Source organism: Lemur catta, chromosome 5 (genome assembly GCF_020740605.2).
Source record: "Lemur catta isolate mLemCat1 chromosome 5, mLemCat1.pri, whole genome shotgun sequence".
NCBI lineage: Eukaryota > Metazoa > Chordata > Mammalia > Primates > Lemuridae > Lemur > Lemur catta.
In genome coordinates this window covers 48,372,422-48,396,355 of record NC_059132.1, presented here as the reverse complement: position 1 = coordinate 48,396,355, position 23,934 = coordinate 48,372,422, and the positions used below count along the sequence as shown (strand labels likewise).

The 23,934-nt window shown below is 36.0% G+C and overlaps 1 protein-coding gene across 2 annotated transcripts in view; it reads right to left on the bottom strand.

Annotated features, from left to right (window-relative positions):
• Nucleotides 1-23,934, bottom strand: part of BLOC1S5 (biogenesis of lysosomal organelles complex 1 subunit 5) — a 38,714-nt gene that overhangs the window by 3,541 nt on the left and 11,239 nt on the right. The window contains exons 3-4 of one of the 2 annotated variants that reach the window (XM_045551712.1): nt 16,456-16,585; nt 4,883-4,941 (exon numbers count right to left, since the gene is read on the bottom strand). In XM_045551712.1, coding sequence (XP_045407668.1) covers nt 4,883-4,941; nt 16,456-16,585 — 189 coding nt within the window. The remainder of the gene's footprint in view (nt 1-4,882; nt 4,942-16,455; nt 16,586-23,934) is intronic. The other variant, XM_045551713.1, reaches the window with a different exon arrangement.

Here is a 23,934-nt window from a genome sequence, read left to right as displayed (position 1 = left end):
TAGTATAGCACTCTATGTAGTACACAGAGTAGTCAAATTCACAGAGACAGGAAGTAGAAGGGTGGTTGCCAGGAGTGGGGAGAGAAGGGAATGTGGAGTAACTATTTATTGGGTACAGGGTTTCAGTTTTATTATATAAGATGAAAGAGTTCTGAAGATGGATGATGGTTGCACAAAAATGTGAATGTACTTAATGCCAGTGAAATATACATTTAAAAATGGTTAAGAAGGTAAATTTTATGTTATATATATTTTACTATAATAAAAAAATTTTAAATCAAATTTCAGAGGGTTCTTACTAAATGAAATCACTTGCATTCTTAAATAAATGCACACATTTGTTTTCAGGATAAACTCAGAAAATGCCAACTTTAAAAGAAAATGAAGAGAAAGTTTATTAATGAGTTACAACTGTGTACCAAAAGTAATTAGCTATAACAATGTTGTCTGTTTATACTTAGTAAAATGTATAGAATAAGTTACAACAGAGAAAGTAATAGTAATAATATATATATATCTCCCATTAGAGAGAAAGTTAAATAGAAACCAATCCTGAAGCTGAACTATGTCTAGAACCAGGTCTATAAATGAACTCTGGAATATATAATAAGACCACATTTTTGCATGTATTAATCTAAGTCAGTGATTTTCAACTGGGAGGGGGGATGATTTTGACACCCCTCTCCCCCAGCAGGAGGTTTTTGGTCATTATAACATGGGTTGCAGAGGGAGGTGCTACTGGCAACTAGTGGATAGAGCCTAAAATGCTGCTATACCCTACAATGCACAGGATAGTCCCCACGACAAGGAATTACTGGGTCCAAAATGTCAATAGTGCTGAGGTTGAGAAACCCTGGTCTAAGGAAAATTTTGGAATAATCCATGTCTAAAAGGTCTTTTGGAACATCTGTCAGTAATATATGTGCCATTAAATTTACATATGCCTTATGCAGACATAGGAAAAACTATTACATTTACTTTGGCAAGCAATGTCAGTATAACAACTGTAAAAATTATTTTAAGTAGAATATGTACTGATATGCTATTCTACATTTTCAAACTCTATCAAGAACAATGTATAAGCCACATGATCCCATTGCCCTCATGAAAAAAATCATAAAGGAAGAAAATTAAATCTAATAAATACTTGTAGACAAGATGAATCAAAAGCATTCATATTTACTTCATTATTATCTCTAGTCTGTTAAATAGGGCTTCAAAAGTTGACGCTTGTGCATGAGCCTAAATTTAAATTATTGATAGATATTATTAACCATCTCATCTTCCTTGATGGCATACTTTTGACACCCAGTGAATTTTATAAGCCAATTGTATTTCATTTCACTATTCTTATAGCTAGCGCCCAAAATGCAACTTTATAATAGTGGTAGCTTTCAAGACATGTCAAATAACTGGGGAATGTGCATTTATTGTTCTTCTGAATGTACTTTTAGATATCAATTGTGGGAAATGTGATTTAGATGAATAACGTTTATCAATTTACTTCCTACAGAATTCCACAAATTGTCTTGACATAAAAGAATTAATGATTAATGATAATAGTCTATTTTATTACATTACTACTCCCATCCTTCTTTGTTTTGAGAGCCATTCAAATACACAAAATGTAGCCAACAGTACAACCAAAAGGAACAATTAACATTAGGTTGTAAAATGCAGCAAGAGGTCAGGTTTTGGCTTTGTATTAATATATATTTGCTAAATGAAAAATTAAACTTTACCTTTACAAACTATATATATATATGTAGTCTAAAACCTCTGCCATGTCAAAGTTTCAGAAAAAGCTAGACAGGGCAGTAAAAAAAAAAAAAAAAAAAAAATTAAAGATCTGTACTTCAAATGTTCTGCTAATTAGGTAAGCTGTTAAAAAAAGAAAGAAAGAAAGAAAAGAAATAAAGGCTTAAGAATAAAAGTTTATTCTGGTAAGAATGTAAAGAAGTTTTACTTTTCTCTGAGAAATACATTTGTTTAAGACTTTAAGCTGGTTATTTTTATTAAATTATCTTGAGAAAAGAAAGTCAGGGTGGCTATTTACACATGTAAGTCTCATAGACTCCAAACCAATTCTTGTATATTCTAAAATACTAACTTTTAATATGTATTCCATAAAAATTAGTTTAATAACACTCTAAGACATAATACCTATAAAAAATGTACTTCAGACTAAAATATTCTTATTTCTTGAGGCCATGTTTGTTTGTTTTTTTTTTTAAACCATGGGACAATATATCTTTTAATTTGGAAAATCATGAATGGGAAGGCTTCTCAAGTGCTTCACCAACTCTAACAGACTACAGCAGGGCTCTTATTCACGCGGTCATTGCCTGCATCTTAAACAGCTGGCAGGGGAAAAATTATTGTCTCACATTGGGCTAGTGATAAACAATTTGCAAAGCCATTTCACATTAATTTTATAATGCAATGTACTCCATCAATCTATCAGGTAAAAGAACAGGTATTTATTTTGTAGATGAGGAGCTTGAGGCTCAGGCATTTGTCCAAAGGTATATAGCTAGTTAGCAAACAGAACCAACCACTAGAAACAGAAGAAACCAGGTGTTTTTTTTTTTTTTTTTTACTCAATCTGGTCAATTTCCTATTATACATATGGCTAATATATTACATGTGAAAATAGTGCTCAGTGACAAGAGAAACTATTCCAATTATCATTTAATTTTAGGTCCATTCTCTCAAGAATGACAAGAATTACCATTTATCAGGATTATAACTGCTTTGACAATGTACTAGAAAGACAGAACAATTAACTTTAGTGCATACTCACCTGTATTTGCTTAAACCACGGAGCAACACGTTAGAGAGGCAACGTGCAGCAACGGAATACTTAACTTTTATTATGAAAGCCAAGAGAACTGCGTATATTAAGGTACATCCAGTGTTCTATCAGGTAGTTATTCTGCCTCTCAAAAGTGAATGCTCCTGGTTCTCCCAACAACAAACTGTTTAATGTAGCATTCAACATCCTCCACAATCATCTCCAAAAATATCCATTTAGATGCTCTACACACCAGCTCCATGAGACTCGACTACTGACTTTTCACATCTTTTGCCTTTGCTTTCACTATAGTCCTTACCCTACAATATTTTTCTACCTATCTTCTAGCGATTGAATTCTTACTTACCAAGCAAGGTCAGGCTTGAATGCCACCACCTTCCTAAGAAATCACTCCTTTGCCAAGATCTCACAAAGTTCTCTGTAACTTGATCACAGCTCTTACTTTATCCTACATTATATTTGTGTTAGTGGTTGGGACTCCTAGACTTCTAGCTCCTTGAGTGTAGGAAATGCCTTAAACTTTTTTTTTTTTTTTTGAGACAGAGTCTCGCTCTGTTGCCTGGGCTAGAGTGAGTGCAGTGGCGTCAGCCTAGCTCACAGCAACCTCAAACTCCTCAGCTTAAGCGATCCTCCTGCCTCAGCCTTTCGAGTAGCTGGGACTACAGGCATGTGCCACCATGCCCGGCTAATTTTTTCTACATATATTTTTAGTTGGCCAGATAATTTCTTTCTATTTTTAGTAGAGACAGGGTCTCGCTCTTGCTGAGGCTGGTCTCGAACTCCTGACCTCGAGTGATCCACCCACCTCGGCCTCCCAGAGTGCTAGGATTACAGGTGTGAGCCACTGTGCCCAGCTTGGAAATGTCTTAAACTTAACTAATTAAAATCTATCATCTCTAGTGGTACCTAGCAAAGTAGAGGATTAAAAATAAAAAAATCTGTTGTCCAGCCCAGCGTGGCCCACTTATGCCCACACACCTGCCTGCCCTTACAGCACTCTCCGCACACTGTGCAAGCACCATGTCCCGACACAAACCTTCCTGATCCTGGCTCTGCCTTGTCGTTCCATCCCTGTGCTCAGCAATGCTCCCGCTTCCTGACCTGACCTGCTGGATCCTGCGACTACCCTTGAGCAGACTTTCCACCTGTCTTAAATGCCAAGTCCTTTCAGTAAAGCTTAAACCATCAAACTGCTGAATTTTCTAACTTTATATCAACATCTAGAGTTGAGCAGAGGGTGTAGATACTGAAACTCTGGGAGGGTTCATTCCGTTATATTTTTATACAGTGACACATTAAACTATTATTGTGGATTAACCACAATACATTCCAGAGAAATGGAGACAGTAACATGTGTCAATACATACATATGCAAAAGGACATTATTTTCAGAGTGATTTAGTATTTTCAACATTTCTTAATAAATGTAAGATGTATATATCGTTGTTAGTTTAGAGCAATGAGTAAGTTAAAAAAATACTTCATGAAAATTGTAAGTGAAAACACCAAATTATCACAGGAACTTAAATTCCTATGCTGTTTTTCCACATCTGAATTCAACTAAGATATAATTCCAATAAGCAATGCACTGCCCAGCAAGCGATTCACATACTCCTATGACTATTTATTAAATAACCCACCCATAGTCATGAATGCTTCCTTTTCAAGAAGAAATACAGATAAAACACTCAATACTTCAGGCTCAGAGTTAAGGTTTATATTTCCAATCTGGTGGGTATTTATTGTTACATGTAAAAGTCCCTATTTTCTCATTTTCTTTCTCCTCCATGAGACAAATACTACTTTCAAGGAAATGATAGATGTGTTGAAAAGGAAAAAAGAGTTATGCAATTTCAAGTACAAAAATATTGATGGAGTGACCATGTAACCACACCTCCTCAACACATCTTCAATGAATTAGCCATTTTTCAATCTTTATGATTCATTGCATAAAAGAAAATACATTCAGAGAATTTTCTGATTAAAAGTACTTGCTAATAATATTATATAATGATAATAAACATGCAGGAGTTATATACCCCATTATCTAAATGATCTATTTTTTACCTTTTTTCGTTCCTGCTCCCTCTGCTGTAGTCTACAGACTGAATCATTAGCTGCTTGCACTGAAATAAAACAGACAATGGGTTTTCAATCAGCAGCCCTTGTTCAAGGACAGACTTACCTGGGGTGTAGGGAACACCTGGATTGTTTTACATCTCAAAAAACTAATATTATTTTGGTGGTGGTGGTGGGGCAGCCAAAAGGGACAAGTAAATTTTGCCACTATATTCAGGATATCACAATTGGAACAACCATAATTCTTAGGCTTTGAGCTGCAAGCCAAAGGACATTTAAGTATTAACTCCAATAACAAGTTGTCAACAATCACCTCAGAGCTCTCTAAAAAGATATAAAATGCTTGATAAATTTATTATTATTATATTGTGATTATGCCTTTACATTGTCTCTCTGAGTCATTAACTCCCCCGCCCCCGGACCCCCTGCTTTCTCATTCATACTACTGCTCTCTTGCAGGTAATACTTGATGTCTAGATTGCTTCAACAACTACTATTCTTCTGGACTTTGCTCTCTTGTCTTCTAATTCATTCTGGGTGCTGCTGCAAAATTTAAATTTCTTTGGACCATTTCCATTAAGTCATTTCCCTTTCTTAAGAATCCAAACTGCTAGTAATAGCATTAATATTTACTATGTGCCAAGACCTGTGCTAATAACTGTACATGTTTTACTCCCCTCTTAATCCCACATTCCTACTAAGAAATGATTACTATTCCATTTTACAGATGACAAAACTAAGGCACAGAGAAGTGAAGTTGTTACTCATGGAGGTCACACAACTACTAAGTACAGGAAAATGGATTTCAAATCAGATCTTTCTGACTCTAAAGACGAGGCTCTTACCTTCAATACTCTATTGTCTCTTTTATAATTTCATCGATGAAACTAGTTTTAATTCTTCAGTTGTTCAAACTTTGTCATCTATTCAGGTATGTTTTATTTCTGTTCATAAACGTTCTCACCTCATCCAAATAAAGACATTTAGTGTCTAGGTTAAGAGTCAGCCTTAATCAAATCTAGGTTTGAGCACTTAGTTGTGTGACTGATCTTGGGCATGACTACCACTCAATCATTCGCCAAGTAGTTGTTGAGCATTTGCTATGAGTGAGGCACTGTTCTAGTTGCTGCTCCTAACCTCTCAGTTTCTTATGTGTAAATGGAGCATAACAGGCTGGGCATGGTGGCTCATGCCTGTAATCCTAGCAATTTGGGAGGACAAGATAGGAGGATTGCTTGAGCCCCGGAGTTTGAGATCAGGTTGGACAATATAGAGAGACCTCATCTCTACAAAAAATAAAAAGAAATTAACTGGGCATGGTGTTGCATGCCTATAGCTGCTTGGGAGGCTGAGATGGGAGGATCCCTTGAGCCCAGGAGTTTGAGGCTGCAGTGAGCTATGATAGCACCACTGCACTCCAGTCTGGGTGACAGAGTGAGTCCCTGTCTCAAAAAAAACAAACATAAAAATGAGTATAAAAACTAACAACAGGACTTCAGAATTGACATAAAAATTAAATGAGATAACACAGTAGATAGTGTGCTTGAAAGTAAAAATTTAAATATTAATAATAAAAACCATTTAGAGTAGTTCTTCACACATAGTAAGCAAATAGTCATTGTTACTATGATCTATTTACTGTACTATCCCTACTGAAAGTGCTTTCCTCATTTCTTTCCTCTAATTAAAATGTTTTATTTCAAAAGCTCAGTTCAAGGTTTTACTACCTTCATAAAGCCCTCCCAGATTAGTCCTTTCCCTATAAGGACTTTCCCTTATTTGAAATTCCTTCATCAGGTATGTGTATATCCTACCACTTTATCTTGCATTTGCTTAACTGGAGGTTTGTCTAATTGTTTTACAATTATGCCTTCCTACCCCACCCCAATCCGGACCCAACTAGGTCACAAGTTCCACAACAGGGCAGGGATTGTGATTTCTTTTTCAGAAAAATGTTAGGCCTCTTCCTGTGGGAATATGGTAAAAGAGAAGGATTTTGTTTTCAAAAAGTCTTGTTTTTATCTGTAACCATTAATTTTAGTTATATCAAAGATAATATTTAAGTACTGAAAATTAGGTTCCTAATCATTGTTTTTTCTAAAAGAAAAGATTACAACAAAACAAAATAGGAGTTGATTAGATCTGCCTTCTTTCTGTGGCATATTAATATTACATCATCTTTCCCAAGCAGTGGTGTTATTGTTTCCTGGGTCAGTTCCCCTTCCCCTCCCCGGGCTCTGTGAACATAAGTTAAAAATCCATTTTGTAGTCTTTAGGTGCTTCATCATTCTCAGATCACTCTGCGCTTAATCTAAAAGAAGAGTTACAGGGTTATGTCACTTATTTTGTCATTTGTTACATCCTTTAAAAATGTAACTAGAACACATTTGACAAAGGCACACTTTTGTTCCATGTCAGGATTGTGTTTATGTTTAGACAGAACATCCATTTTTAAAATTTCAGTCTCTTTGAAATAACTCACTTTTTAACCCTTCAGCCACACAGAGAAAAGGTTTACTTTCTGAATTTATGAAATCTGCTTTTCTAAAATCTGAGAAAATCGCCTGACTATACCAAACATTCCCTTTGTAAACAATCAATGGGACCAAAAGGAAAAGGCCCATTTCTTTGAACTTTCGTATCATATCCATACCACTTATTGGTTATACCTAACTCAGTATGAAGCAATTTCCTCTGTTGTCTCAGTGTTTTAGGAGACTATACTGACTTAAAGTTAAGAATTTACCAAATGTGAGATCAAACTCTCACTCTTTGCTGATGATATGGTATTATATCTAGAAAACCCCAAGGATTCAACCAAGAGACTCCTGGAACTGATAAATAAATTCAGTAAAGTCTCAGGATACAAAATCAATACACACAAATTGGCATTCATATACGCCAATAACAGTCAAGCCAAAATTCAAATCAAAATGCAGTATCTTTTACAATAGCCTCAAAGAAAATTAAATATCTAGGAATATATTTAACGAAAGAGGTGAGAGACATATACAGGGAGAACTATGAAACACAAAGAAAATAAATTGTAGAAGTTGTAAACAGATGGAGAAATCCACTTTGCTCATGGATTGGCAGAATCAACATTGTTAACATGTCCATACTACCTAAAGTGATCTACAGAATTGATGCAATCCCTATCAAAGTACCATCATCATTCTTTACAGATCTAGAAAAAAATAATTCTACGCTTTGTATGGAACCAGAAAAGATCTCATATAGCCAAAGCGATCTTAAGCAAAAAGAACAAACTGGGCAGTATCAGTCTACCAGACTTCAAGCTGTACTACAAGGCTATAGTAACTGAAACAGCATGGTACCAGCACAAGAACAGAGATATAGACCTTTGGAACAGGACTGGGAATCCAGAGATGAAACTATCTGCACATTGTCATCTAGTCTTTGACAAAGCAGACAAAAATATACATTGGGGAAAAGAATCTCTTTTCAATAAATGGTGCTGGGAAAATGGGATAACTATATGCAGAAGATTGAAACTGGATCCCCACCTCTCACCTCTTACAAAAACCAATTCAAGATGGATAACAGACTTAAATCTAAGGCATGAAACCTTAAGAATCCTAGAAGAAAATGTAGGGAAGATTCTTTCAGACATCAGCCTAGGCAAAGAATTTATGAGGAAGACACCCAAAGCAATCACAGCAGCAACAAAAATAAATAAGTGGTACCTGATCAAATTAAAAAGCTTTTGCACAGCCAAGGAAACTATCATTAGAGTGAACAGACAGCCTACAGAATGGGAGAAAATATTTGCCTCTACACATCCGATAAAGGGCTGACAACAAGAATCTATCTAGAACTCAAGAAAATCAACAAGAAAAAATCAAACAACCCCATCAGTAAATGGGCAAAAGACATGAATAGAAACTTTTCAAAAGAAGACAGAATAATGGCCAGCAAATATATAAAAAAAAAATGCTCAACATCTCTAATCATTAGGGAAATGCAAATCAAAACCACAATGAGATATCACCTAACCCCAGTGAGACTGGCCTTTATCAAAAACTCCCAAAGCAACAAATGTTGGCGAGGATGTGGAGAGATAAGAACACTCTTACTCTGCTGGTGGGACTGCAAACTTGTGCAACCTCTGTGGAAAAGAATTTGGAGATACCTCAAAGAGCTAAAAATAGAAATACCATTTGATCCAGCAATAGCACTATTAGGCATCTACCCAAAGGAACAAAAAACATTCTATAATAAAGACATCTGCACTCGAATGTTTATGGCAGCACAATTCACTATTGCAAGGATGTGGAAACAACCCAAGTGCCCATCCAATCTATGAGTGGATTAATAAAATATGTCATATGTATACAATGGAATACTACTCAACTATAAAAAATGATGGTGATCTAGCACCTGTTATATTTTCCTGGATAGAACTTGAGCCCATCCTCTGAAGTGAGGTATCACAAGAATGGAAGAATAGGCACTACATGTACTTGCCATCAAATTAGCACTAACTGATCAACACTAAGGTGCTCACATAGTAGTGATATTCTTTGGGGATTGGGGGGTTGGGGGTGGGTAAACGCACAACTAATGGACATGGTGAGTGTTCTTGGGGGAAAGAGCATGCCTCAAATCATGGTTTGGGTGTGGCAAAATCATAACATGTAACCAAAATGTTTGTACCCCCATAATATCCTGAAATGAAAAAAAAAAGAAAAAAAAAAGAATTTATCAAATGCTTTTCTCTTAACCAAAAGATTATTTAAGTAGATTAGAGCTACATACATAGTTATTGTGACACATACACAGTTAACCATATCCTGGTTTTCCTCACATAAAAGAGAAACAAATTCATTCTATTATGGTGTCTACATGAAACCTCAAATACATTCATAAGGAAATAATTTCAGGACTTCTGGTTCCAAAATGGTGGTGTAGAAGCAAGCTTGCCTCACTCTCCCCACAGAAAATAAAAAAATATATATATAGTGTTGAGATTATTACCAGTAATATTCCAGAACTGAAATATGACAATGAGGTCCAAGGGACATGGAGAAGTGAAAAAACTATGAGCAGACAGTAAGAGAACTGAACTTCCATATCCACGATGCCCCTCCCCTCAATCCACCCAGCATCAAGTGTGTGGAAAATTTCCCCAACTCCTGGTCTCTACACTGGAAAAACTGAGATTGAGGTAGACAATCCACTATCTTGGGTACCCTGGCAGGAAATCTATCCCTGCTTCAACCGCTGGGAAGCATTGGGAGTACCTAATGGGAGAAATATCCCTGAGGACAGCTGGAGACAAAGGGGGTAAGTAGAACTACCATTCCCAGCCCTGGAACCTCTGCTCTGTAACATAGTCAAAGGGGATGCCATATCAGAGTGGATGTTCAGCAGCAGCATGCTGTAGGAGGTTCATTCCACAGGTCCCCTGGGCACATACTCCTAGACAGTCTTCCCATACTACTGGAATACCCTCTTGGGACCTCCCCAACTCAGGATGGGTAGTACTCTGTTTACTAGAACCAAGGAAAATTTGGGCTTAAGATCTCATCTACTGTTGAAAAGGAGGCAGTGATCTAGTAGAAAACAAAAGAAAATCAAGTAAATTACAAAGAATCTCTAAGCAAATATATCCAATAAAAACCAAAACAAGCCAGATAGATAAAACTGGAATAAATAATCCTTCAATGCAAAGACACAGACAAACATTCACAAGAAACAACAGCAGACAGAGACCTATGACCTCGCCCCCTACGGACAAAGCAAAAATATAGGGACTGACCCTAAGAAGGTAGCGATACGTGAACTCTCTAACTAAGAATTCAGAATAGAAGTTTTAAGGAAACTCAGTGATCTCCAGGATAACACAGAAAAGCAATTCAGAAATTTATCAGGGAAATTTAACAAAGAAATTGAAATAATAATAAAATTAAACAGAAATCCTGGAACTAATGTATACATTTGCTGAACTAAAAAAAAAATCACTAAAAGCTCTCAACAGCAGAATGGATCCAGCAGAGAAAAGAATCAGTGAGCTCAAAGATAGGCTCTTCGAAAACACACAGAAGAGAAAAAAGGAAAGAATAAAAAGAAATGAAGATTATATGCATGATACAGAAAATTACCTCAGAAGACCAAATCTAAGAATTATTGATGTTCAAGATGAACAAGAGCAAGGGGTAGAAAGTTTATTCAAAAAAACAAAACAAAACAAAAAAAGCGACACAAAACTTTCCAAAACTTGAGAAAGATATAAATATATCCAGGGATAGGAAGGTCAAAGAACACCAAACAGATTTGACCCAAACAGGACTACCCCAAGGCATATAATAATCAAACTCTCAAAAGAAGACAGGATCCTAAAAGCAGCAAGAGAAAGGAAGTAAATAACATATAAACTCCAGTTTGTCTGGCAGCAGACTTCCCAATAGAAACCATACAGGCCAGGAGGCAATAAACAAGCAACAAAATGGCAGTAAGTTCTTACTTATCAATAATAATACTGAAGGCAAATGGACTCAATTCTCAAATTAAAAGGCACAGAGTGGCTAAATGGATAAAGAAACAAGACCCAACCTACAAGAAACCTACCTCACCTATAAAGACACACACAGACTGAAAATGAAGGGGTGGAAAAAGATATCTCATGCAACTGGAAACCAAAAAAGAGGAGTAGCTAAATTTATATCAGATAAAATAGACTACAAATCAAAAACTGTGTAAAAAGACAAAGAAGGTCACTATATAATGATAACAGGGTCAATTCAGCAAAAGGCTGTAAGAATTATAATATCTATATAGCCAACATTGGAGCTCCCAACTATATAAAGCAAACATTAATAGATCTAAAGGGAGAGATAGACTGCAGTGCAATAGTAAAGGACTTCAACACCTCACTCTCAGTAATAGATCACCCAAACATACAATCAACAAAGAAACACTGAAGTTAAACTACACACTAAACCAAATAAGCCTAACTGACATTTACAGAACATTTCACCCAACTACTTCAAAATACACATTCATTTCATCAGCACATGTAACATTCTCCAAAGAAGCCACAAAACAAGTCTCAACAATTTCAAAAAAGCAGAAATCATATCAAGTATCTTTTCTGACCACAATGGAATAAAACCAGAAATCAGTAACAAGAGGTATCTCACCAACTATAGAAACACATGGAAATTAAACAACATGTTCCTGAATAACCAATGGGTCAAGAAAGAAATTAAGAAGCAAATTAAAAAATTTCTTGAAACAAATGAAACTGGAAATACAACATACCAAAATCCATGGGCTCTGGCAAAAGCACTGCTAAGAGGGAAGTTCATAGCAGTAAATGTCTATGTCAAGAAGGTAGAAAGACTTCAAATCAACAATCTAACAATGCACCTCAAGGAACTAGAAAAGCAAGAACAAACCAAACTCAAAAGTAGTAGAAGGAAAGAAATAATAAAAAGCAGAGCAAAAATAAATGAAATTGAGACTGAAATGAAATAGAAAAAACCCATAGATGATCAATGAAATGAAAAGCTAGTTTTCTGAAAAGATAAACAAAATCAACAAATCTTTAGCTAGACTAAGAAAAAAAGAGAGAAGATTCAAATAAAATCAGAAATGAAAAAGGTGACATAACAATTGAGACCACAGAAATACAAAGAATTATTACAGACTATTATGAACTACACACCAACAAATTAGAAAACCTAAAAGCAATGGATAAATTGCTAGACACACACAACCTACCAAGATTGAACCATGAAGAAATAGAAAACCTCAACAAATCAATAATGAGTAATAGGATCAAAGCCATAATAAAAAGTCTCCCATGAAAGAAAAGCCCAGGACTTGGTGGCTTCACTGCTGAATTCTTCCAAATATTTACAAAAGAATTAACACCAATTCTGCTCAAATTCTTCAAAAAATTGACGAAGAGGGAATACTTCCAAACTCATTCTATGAGGCCAGCATTACCCTGCTACCAAAATCAAAGACACAATAAAAAAAGAAAACTACAGACCAATATTATTGATGTATATAGATGTAAAATTCCTGAACAGAATACTAAAAATAGAATTCAAATAGAATTCAACAACATATTAAAAAGATTATTCACCATAATCAAGTGGGATTCATCCCAGGGTTTCAAGGATGGTTCACCATACACAAATCAGTAAATATATCACATTAATATAACTAAGAACAAAAACTGTATGATCCTATTTCAATAGATGCTGAAAAAGCATTTGATAAAATTCAACATCTCTTATTGATAAAAACTTTCAACAAACTGAGTATAGAAGAAACATATCTCAAAATAATAAAAGCCATATATGCCCAACTCACAGCTAACACCATACTCAAAAGAGAAAAGTTGAAAGCCTTCCCACTAAGATCTAGAGCAAGACAAGGAAGCCCACTTTCACTACTTTTATTCAACATAATACTGGAAGTCCTGGCCAGAGCAATTAGGTGAGAGAAAGAAATAACGAGCACCTAAATTGGAAAGAAAGAAGTCAAGTTAGACTTGTTCATAGATGACATAATCTTATACTTAGAAAAACCTAAAGACTCTACCAAAAACTACAAAAACTGATAAACAATTCAATAAAGCTGCTTGATACAAAACCAACATACAAAAATCAGTAGCATTTATATACACCAACAATGAACAATCTGAAAAAGAAATCAAGAAAGTAATCCCACTTACAATAGCTACAAAGAATATAAAATACCTAGGTATCAGTTTAGCCAAAGAAGTGAAAGAATTATACAAGGAAAATTATAAAACACTGATCAAAAAATTCAAGAGGACACAAATCAATAAAAAGAAATTCCATGCTCATGGACAAGAAGAATTAATATTGTTAAGATGACAATACTACTTTAAGTAATTTACAGATTCAATGCAATCCCTATCAAAATACCAATGACATTCCCCACGGAAATAGAAAGAAAAAATCCTAAAATTTATGTGGAACCATAAAAGACCCCAAACAAAGAAATCCTGAGCAAAAAGACTATCTGACTTCAAAATTCACAATGAAATATGGTACTGGCAAAAAAACAGACACATAGACCAATGAAACAGAATAGGGAACCCAGATATAAATCCACACATTTATAGCCAACACATTTGCAACACAAGTGCCAAAAACATGCAACAGGGAAAGAACAGTCTCTTCAATAAATGATGCTGGGAAAACTGGATAACCATATGCAGAAAAATGAAACTAGACCCTATCTTTCACAATATACAAAAATCAACTCAAAGTAGATTAAAGACTTAAATCTAAAACCTGAAACTATGAAACTACTAGAAGAGAACACTGGGCAAATGCTCCAAGACATTGGAGTAAAGACATTTTGAATAAGACCTCAAAAGCACAAGCAACCATAGCAAAAATAGACAATTGGGATTACATCAAGCTAAAAAGCTTCTACACAGCAAAGGAAACAATCAACAAAGTGAAGCAACAACCCAGAGAATGAGAGAAAATATTTGCAAGCTACCCATCTGAAAGAATTAACAACCAGATTGTATAAGCTCAAACAACACAATAGCAAAAATCCAAATCTGATTAAAAAACAGACAAAAGATCTCAATAGACATTTCTCGATAGAAGACATCCAAATGGCCAATGAGTATATAAAAAATGCTCAACATTTTGTACCACTTCTTTATCAATTAGTAGCGAAAATAAACAAGTCAACACATAATTTAAAATGTCAAGTTTTTAAACATGAAATTTGCCAGGAAAGACAGTTGGGCTCAGGCTAATTTTTAAAACTATATCAGTTTTAAAGGCAGATAATTATCTCCATTATACCTGTGACATTCAGCATAACAGGTACCAGAAAATACTTATGTTGAAACCTACTGAAGAAGCTTTCACCATTTCTAGCAGGAAAACTGCTCCAAAAGCCGATGCTCTGTTTCTAAAGCTAAAAATAAGACCCAAAGTATTCTATAGATGTCAAAACCTTATTTTGTATTTTGTGTATTTTAATTCTGACTTTCAAGAAAATACATTTACAATGTGGATTCCCAATTACCAGCAATATTTTCTATTTCACTAAGAAGACTATACTTTTAAGAGGCTACTCCTCACATCAGAAATAACTTTAGCCCAAGAATGAAACAAGTCAAAATAACTGTTCATAGTTTTTCACTGAGTTTTATACACTTTACTTTTATATATTCAATGTATGAAAAAGGGATCTGATAAGCATGTCTAAACACATACATAAACATTCTTATTGATAATAACTGGAGTTTTCCCTTTAGCATAATACCTAGAATATTTGTCAGGGTTAAGGACGTGACAATATGAACAAACAAGGGCATGTTTGTAGTAAAATGAAAAAGCCTAAAGTCAATTTTAGACTTTTTGCTGTTCCACTCAAACAAACCAAATGTGATCTTGGGAGAGCTATCCTTTCCAACCTCCTTTTAGAATTAGAGTACACAAGAGAGTGCTTATTTCACTCAATTATTAACCAAGGTCTCTCTGCTGCTTTCCTTCACTGGCCATTTATTACAGGTCAGTTTTGATTTTTTTTTTTTTTTTTTTTTTGAGACAGAGTCTCACTTTGTTGCCCGGGCTAGAGTGAGTGCCGTGGCATCAGCCTAGCTCACAGCAACCTCAGACTCCTGGGCTTAAGCGATCCTACTGCCTCAGCCTCCCGAGTAGCTGGGACTACAGGCATGAGCCACCATGCCCGGCTAATTTTTTTGTATATATATTTTTAGTTGGCCAGATAATTTCTTTCTATTTTTAGTAGAGACGGGGTCTCACTCTTGCTCAGGCTGGTCTCGAACTCCTGACCTCGAGCGATCCACCCGCCTCGGCCTCCCAGAGCTAGGATTACAGGCGTGAGCCACCGCGCCCGGCCTAGTTTTGATTTTTTACACCCCAAAAGATATGCTTCCATTGTGCACTCTAGTTAATTCATCATTAACCTTCCTTGGACAAGCTGATTGTTGTCAATATAGACAAGAAGAAGCCTTGAGTTTCTTATATACTTCTAATTTTAAAAGCAGTTACTAATAAAACTTTTATGTTATAGTTTGATATTAAAGAATATTAATATATATTCCTTTTGATCAATGATCTCTCCCCATTAAAATATTTTCCTTAATGAAAAATGATAAAATACATTTATGAAAAGATTATTTCTTAAAAAAAGCTAAAACTTCTAGTAGTCTATGTAAAAAAGAAGTTCATTTCATATCCTCCAAATTCCTGGCCATCAAATTTTTTTCTTACAGATAAATTCTTTCTGAAAAAACGTAAAATATTTAAAAAATTTCTCACATACTAAAAGGATTGTTTTGTGTACTGCAGATGCACACATCTTGCTTTGGAGATTAATGCTCTTAACAGCAATGGCAACACACATTAATCACTAGACAACCACTTTCTCTGTGACTGGGCTTCCCTCTCATATATACAGGTTAACTCTCCTTCTCCACCTCCCACCATAATGTTCAAGAAAATACATTTTGACATAGCACTCATTTGAAATGAAAAGCAATAATAAAAAGATCGCTGGCTTACATCTCTGGAGAACTTGGCTTAAGTTGTTCTGCATTGTTTCTCTACATTTGGGAAGAGTATGTTCATTTGTTTCATGGACCATATTCTTCAAATTTTCAAGAACTCTCATTTCTCGAAGACCACGTTTTTCCTATTAAAAGAAAGTAAATGACTAATACATATTGCGTCTTAAATCTTAGTAATTACTTTCTGGGATCTCCACCTAGGTTTTGGTTGTTATGTTATTACTTATTACTGAAATTTACACAGCCTTCTTCTAATTATTTGGCAATAAGTGCCTTACAACCTAGAGGCATTTTTTAAAATTATGAAACACTCCAAAATTTGCAATATGAGTAATATTTTTATAGCAATGTTTAAAAATGGGCAAGAGAAATACTAAAAGAACAAGAAAAATGGTCCAGATTGCCACATATTCCATTATAAAGAAATTAGATACCCTTTATCTGATTTTAAATTTCATTTTGTCATTCTTACTATCAAAAAGCTTCTATTACTATGTGCTTTTTTTTTTTTTTTTTTTGAGACAGGGTCTCACTCTGTCACCCAGGCTAGAGTACAGTGGTGTCACTATAGCTCACTGCAACCTCAAACTCCTGGGACTATAGGCACGTGCCACCATGCCTGGCTAATTTTTCTATTTTTTTGTAGACATGGGTCTAGCTCCTGCTCAGGCTGGTCTTGAGCTCCTGACCTCAAGTGATCCTCCTGCCTTGGACTCCCAAAGTGCTAGGATTATAGGCGTGAGCTACCATCCCCTGCCTATGCACTACATTTTTTTATCTGATTTTTTTTTTCCCTCAAAATAAAAATGGCTGGTAAAAGTAATGATATGTAGGTATTTCCCTATGCAGAAAAGAATTACCATCAAAGGCCTGTGATTACTATCTTCAGAGAGGTCTGCTTGCAAGGTTGGCCCTGGCTGGAGGCTAGAAACTTGACTAGTAAATAGTTCCCTACAATGGTATAAAACTTTCTGTAAAGTATAAAAGTAGCTCACTGTGCTAAATGGTTTGTACAAATAATATGGTTAATGCTGAATACCTCTTTCCTTCTGGAAGTCTGGAAGTTTGGTAAATGCTAGGCAGAGGATGCCTGCTTGAGCAGTCCCTAATAAAAACCCTGGACTCCTAGGCTCAGGCAAGCTTCCCTGATAGATTACATTTTATATATCTTGACACACTGGTTGCTGGGGAAGTTAAGGGCATCCTGTGTAACACCACTGGGAGGACTCTTGGAAGCTTCTGCCTGGTTTCCTCCAGACTTCTCCCCAGGCACCTTTTCCCTTTGCTGATTTTGCTCTGTATCCTTTTACCATAATAAAGCTTAGCCATGAGTATGACCATATGTTGAGTCCTATGAGCTCCTCTAGTGAATCACTGAACCTGCAAGTGGTCTTAGAAACCCCCTACATATTTCCCTTCCAGAAAGTAGAGCTTAACCACCCTCCCCGCCCAACTTGAAGGTGGGCTAGACTTAGTGACTCACTTCTAAAAAATAGAACAGGCAAAGGGAAAAATATTAACATTATAGTGGAGAATCCTAGCAAATGCTACTTCAACCAAGCCATGAAGGTTCATGCCATTAGTGGTGTCGTGTTGATAACATGTATGCCCTGAAGTAATGTGATGAGAAGGTACTTTACCTCTGCGTGTATTCTTCCCCAATACCCATTAACTCCAGTCTAATCATAAGAAAAACAAACCCAGACTGGGAGACATTCTATAGCAGAGGTCCTCAACATTTTTGGCACCAGGGACTGGTTTCATGGAAGACAATTTTTCCACAGATGGGTGGAGGGTGGCAGGGGAGTGGCTGTAAATATAGAAGCTTTGCTTGCTGGCCGCTCACCTCCTGCTGTGCAGCCCAGTTGCTAAGTTTCATGAAAGACAATTTTTCCATGGACAGACCGGGTGGGGCGCAGCTCAGGCAGTGATGCCCAGCTTGGTTCCTAACAGGCCCTGGCCCGGGGGGGTTGGGGACAGCAGTTCTATAGGATACCTGGCTACTACTCGAGACTGTAAAGGCCATGAAAAACAAAGAAAGACTGAGAACCTGTCACAGATCCAAGAAAACTAGGGTGACATGATAATTAAATGCAATGTGGTACCCTGGATGAGATCTTGGAACAGAAAGAGGACTTTAGTGGAAAAACTGGAGAAATCAAATAAAGTCTGGTGTTTCATTAACAGTAACGTACCAATGTCGGTTTCTTAGATTTTACAAATGTAACATGATAATCTAAGACATTAATAATGGGAGAAATTGGGTGAAGGGTATATGGGAAGTCTCTGTACCATCTTAGCAATTTTTCTGCAACTCTAAAATTAATACAAAACAAAAAGTTTACTTAAAAAAGGGTAGTAAACTTGATTGTAAGAAAATAATAAGTTAGTTATATTACTGGGGTTTTTGTTATGTTTTGAGTCATTCTAATGTAGCAGCTGTAGTGACTTTCTTACTTTTTCTAATTTTTCCACTGTAACAAATCAAAAACTTAAAAGTTGACAGAGAATAATATAATGAGCCCTCATATACTAATCACCAAGCATCAATATTTCTCAACTGATGACTGACTTTGTTCCCTCTATAATGCTCCATACATCCCTCCTAGATTATTTTGAAGCAAATCCTAAATAGTACATCATTTCAACTGTAAATATTTCAACATATATTAATATCTTTAAAAGAGTTCTCATTAAAAAAAACCCAATAAGACCAACTAGTCTCTCACACTCCCACACACTCACAGTCAACAATAATTTTTTAATGACGTTAAATATAAAGGTATTTATATAATAAATATATAATAAATATAAAGGTATAAATATAAAGGACATTCTCTCAAATGTTTTACAAATGCCCTTTTATCCCCCAATATATTTGAACCAAAATCTAAATAAGATTTATACAGTGCAATTGGTTAATATGTTTAAGTCCTGGTTAATTGATAGATTTCCCCTCTATTTTTTTCCTTGCAATTTGTTGAAAAAAGTGAGTCATTTGTTCTGTAGAGTTTCCCAGTCTGATTTTTGCTGAACGAATCCCTATGGTGCAATTTAACATACTCCTTTGTCTCTGCTTTCTCCTGTAAATTCGTCCTTAGAACTAAAGGCTTGATCAGATTAAGAGTTTTGTTTTCATTTGCAAGAATTTTTTGGAGGTGGGTTGTATACTCTTAACAGGATGTTGCTAGTGTTCTGTCTTCATCAATTAGCAGGAATACTCCTATGAAGAGAAACTGCTCCTCGTCAACTATTTGGTTTCTCTGAGGAACGTTCACGTACGAAAGGCAAAATAAAACACTTATTTCCCAGTTTCAAAAATGAGTTGGTTGCCTAGTATTCTCTAAAGGTTATTAGAAAGCTTTTTCTTGTTTGTTTATACACATCCCTATGACTCCTAGATTCAAACATATTTAAAATTTTTCAGTCCAATACAGTATTTCTTTTCATTGGTACTCAGATTGTCCTAGCTTTGTCCAGTGGGAGCCTAGTCAAGCCGGTTCTGGAATGCTTCAGGTAAAACTCCAGTAATTTTTAGTAGCTTCTTCGTTTTCCAGCATGACCTGATGTTCCAGATTCATCCTTTACACTTCCTGCTCCAGACTTGGAATCAGCAGGTATCTAACCACCACTGGGATTTAGAAATGGAATTCAGAGACTGAGCACTAGGGCTGCTCACCGCTATTGGGTTGGTCATTATTTCTAACCTTTCAGTGGACAAGGCTAGGAAATATGTATTTTTTAAAAAGAAAAGATACATCTTGAGTTCACACTGATAGTCAAATTCAAACTCAGGACTATGGAATTTTTAATTACCATCCTCTGTTTTATCTGTTTCTTTCCAGTTCTTAAAACACCAACATAATCACTTATTTTTTTAAATCACTGATTCAATCAAATAACAACTAGCATCAACAAAATGATTACTGAAAACAAGTTAAAGTGTTATTTTTAACTTTTGGTTTTGAAGATATATTCCACTAGGAATGTTCAATCAAATTACTATGTTTTAAAGTCACTTGGAACAATTTCTGAGTAGCAATGTCATCATCCAGAAACACAGGTTTGCTTCTTTAGATTTTACTTGATGTTTAGGAATTGCTCCTTAAAATTAAATTGTTTTAGGCCGGGCGCGGTGGCTCACGCGTGTAATCCTAGCACTCTGGGAGGCCGAGGCAGGCGGATTGTTTGAGCTCAGGAGTTCGAGACCAGCCCGAGCAAGACCCCATCTCTACTAAAAATAGCAAGAAATTATATAGACAACTAAAAATATACATAGAAAAAATTAGCCAGGCATGGTGGTACAAGCCTGTAGTCCCAGCTACTCGGGAGGCTGAGGCAGGAGGATCGCTTGAGCCCAGGAGTTTGAGGTTGCTGTGAGCTAGGCTGATGCCATGGTACTCTAGTCTGGGCAACAGAGTGAGACACTGTCTCAAAAAAAAAAAAAATTAAATTGTTTTAAATTATGTAAAATACTTACATGGCTCCAAAACTACATATGTAAAGTAAAATATATTCAAAGAAGTCTAGGTTTTGTTCCTATCCTTTGTGCTTTTGCCTCAATTGCTTTCCCTTTAGGTAATTATTTTTAACAATTTTTCCAACCATTGTTTTAAGCATAAGGATATGCATACATATGCATATATAAATGTATATGTGTATACAACTACATACACACATATATATGCGTAAGTGAATACAAGCATATCTCATTATATTACAGTCCACGGACACTGTGTTTTTAACAAATTGAAGCTTTGTCGAAGCCCTTTGTCGAGCAAGTCTATCAGCACCATTTTTTTATGTACATGTGTACACTTTGTGTCTCTATGTCACATTTTGATAATTTTCACGAATATCTCAATGTTTTTCATTATTACATCTCTTACGGTGATCTGAGATCAGTCATCTTTGGTGTTACAAACAGTAACATCAAATGAAAATATTGTTTTGGGGGTGCCACCAACCATGCCTATGTAAGACAGCAAACTTAATCAATAAATGTGATATGTGTTCTGACTGCTGTACTGACCAGCCATTTCCCCATCTCTCTCCTTCTGCTTGGGACTCCCCTATTCCCTCTATTCCCTGAGACATAACAGTACCAAAATTAGGCCCATTAGTAACCCTACAATGGTGTCTAAGTGTTGAAGTGAAAAGATGAGTCACCTATCTCTCATTTTAAATCAAAAGCTAAAAATGAGTAAGCTTAGTGAGGAAGGCGTGTCAAAAGTTGAGATAGGCAAAAAGCTAGGCCTCTTGTAGCAGTTAACCAGGTTGAGCATGCAAAGCAAAAGTTCTTGAAGGAACTTAAAAGTGCTATTCCAGTGAACACATAAATTATAAGGATGCAAAACAGCCTTATTGCTGATATGGAAAAAGTTCAAGTGGTCTGGATAGAAGATCCAAACAGCTATAACCAGCCTTAAGCCAAAGCCCAATACAGAGCAAGAACCTAACTTTCTTTCATTCTATGAAGCCTGAGAGAGGTGAGGAAGCTGCAGAAGAAAAATTGGAAGCTAGCAGAGGTTGGTTCATAAGGTTTAGGAAAGAAGCTGTCTCCATAACATCAAAGTGCAAAGTGAAGCAGCAAGTGCTAATGAAGAAGTTGCAGCAAGTTATCCAGAAGATCTAGCTAAGATCATTAATGAAGGTGGCTAAACTAAACAACAGATTTTCAATGTAGGTGTAACAGCCTTTTATTGGAAGAAGATGCCATCTGGGACTTTGATAGCTAGAAAGGAGAAGTCAATGCCTGACTTCAAAGCTTCAAAGGGCAGGCTGACTTCCTTGTTAGGGGCTAATGCATCTGGTAACTTGAAGTTGAAACCAATGATCATTTACCATTCAAAAAATCCTAGGGTCCTTAAGAATTATGCTAAATATACTCTGCCTGTGCACTAGAGATGGAACAAAGCCTGATGACAGCACATCTGTTTACAGCATGGTTTATGGACTACTTTAAGCCCAGTGTTAAGACCTACTGCTCAGAAAAAAAGATTCCTTTCAAAATATTACTGCTCTTTTGACAATGTGCCTGGCCACCCTAGAGCTCTGACAGAAATGTACAAAGAGATTCATGTTGTTTTCATGCCTGTTAACACAACATTCATTCTGTAGCCCATTGATCAAGGAATAATTTTGACTTTCAAGTCTTATTAACAAATACATTTCGTAAGGCTTTAGCTGCCACAGTGATTCCTCTGATGGATCTGGGCAAAGTAGATTGAAAATCTTCTGGAAAGGATTCACCACTCTAGATGACACCAAGCACATTCATGATTCATGGGAGAAGGTCAAAATATCAACATTAACAGGAGTTTGGAAGAAGCTGATTCCAACCCTCATGGATAACTCCAGGGATTCAAGACTTCAGAGGAGGAAGCCAATGCAGACGAGGTGGAAAAGCAAGAGAACCAGAATTAGAAGTGGAGCCTGAAGATGTGACTGAATTGCTGCAATCTCATGATAAAACTTGAATGAATGAGGAGTTACTTCTTAAAGAAGAACAAAGAAACCAGTTCCTTGAGATGGAATCTGCTCTTGGTGAAGATGCAGTGAACACTGTTAAAATGACAACAAAGGATTTAGAATACTACATAAACTGAGTTGCTAAAGCAGTGGCTGGGTTTGAGAGGACTGACTCTAGTTTTCAAAGAAGTTGCACTGTGGGTAAAATGCCAACAAACAGCATCCCACGCTACAGAGAAATCTTTCATGAAAGGAAGTCAATCAATGTGATAGACTTCATTGCTGTCTTATTTTAAGAAAGTGCCACAGCCACCTCAACCTTTAGCAACCACCACCCTGATCAGTCGGCGGCCATCAACAGCAAGACAAGACTCTCCACCAGCAAAAAGATTACAACTTGCTTAAGGCTCAGATGATTGTTAGCATTTTTTAGCAAAAAAGTACTTTTTAATTAAGGTATGTACATTCTGTTTTTAGACATAATGCTATTGTGCACTTAATAGACTACAGTACAGTATAAACATAACTTTGATATGTACTGGGAAATCAAAAAACTTGTGTGACTTACTTTATTGCAGTATTTGCTATATTGCAATGGTCTGGAATCAAACCCACGATATCTCCAAAGTATTATGTAGTACATTCATCAGGAAAGGCTCATTTGAACATTATCCCTAACATCCTTGCATGACCCTAATAGTGGGAGGGTCAGTTTGGCTAGATATAAAATCCCTGGCTGTTACTCCATTGTTACTCTTCTGGCAGGAGACAGATAAATCTGTCTTATCATATCATATTTTCTTCCCCTTATAAAGGCTTAGCCATTTTGTCTGGATGTCCGAAGAATTTTTTTTTTGCTATAAAATAGATTTATTGGAAACTGACTCTATGTTGTCTTCTGGGTTAATTTTCCCTAAATATAGTGAGCCCTTCAATAAAATTTCAGTAGTATTTTTATTTCAGAAGTGTTTTCTTGAATTCTAGTTTTTATATTTATATTCTA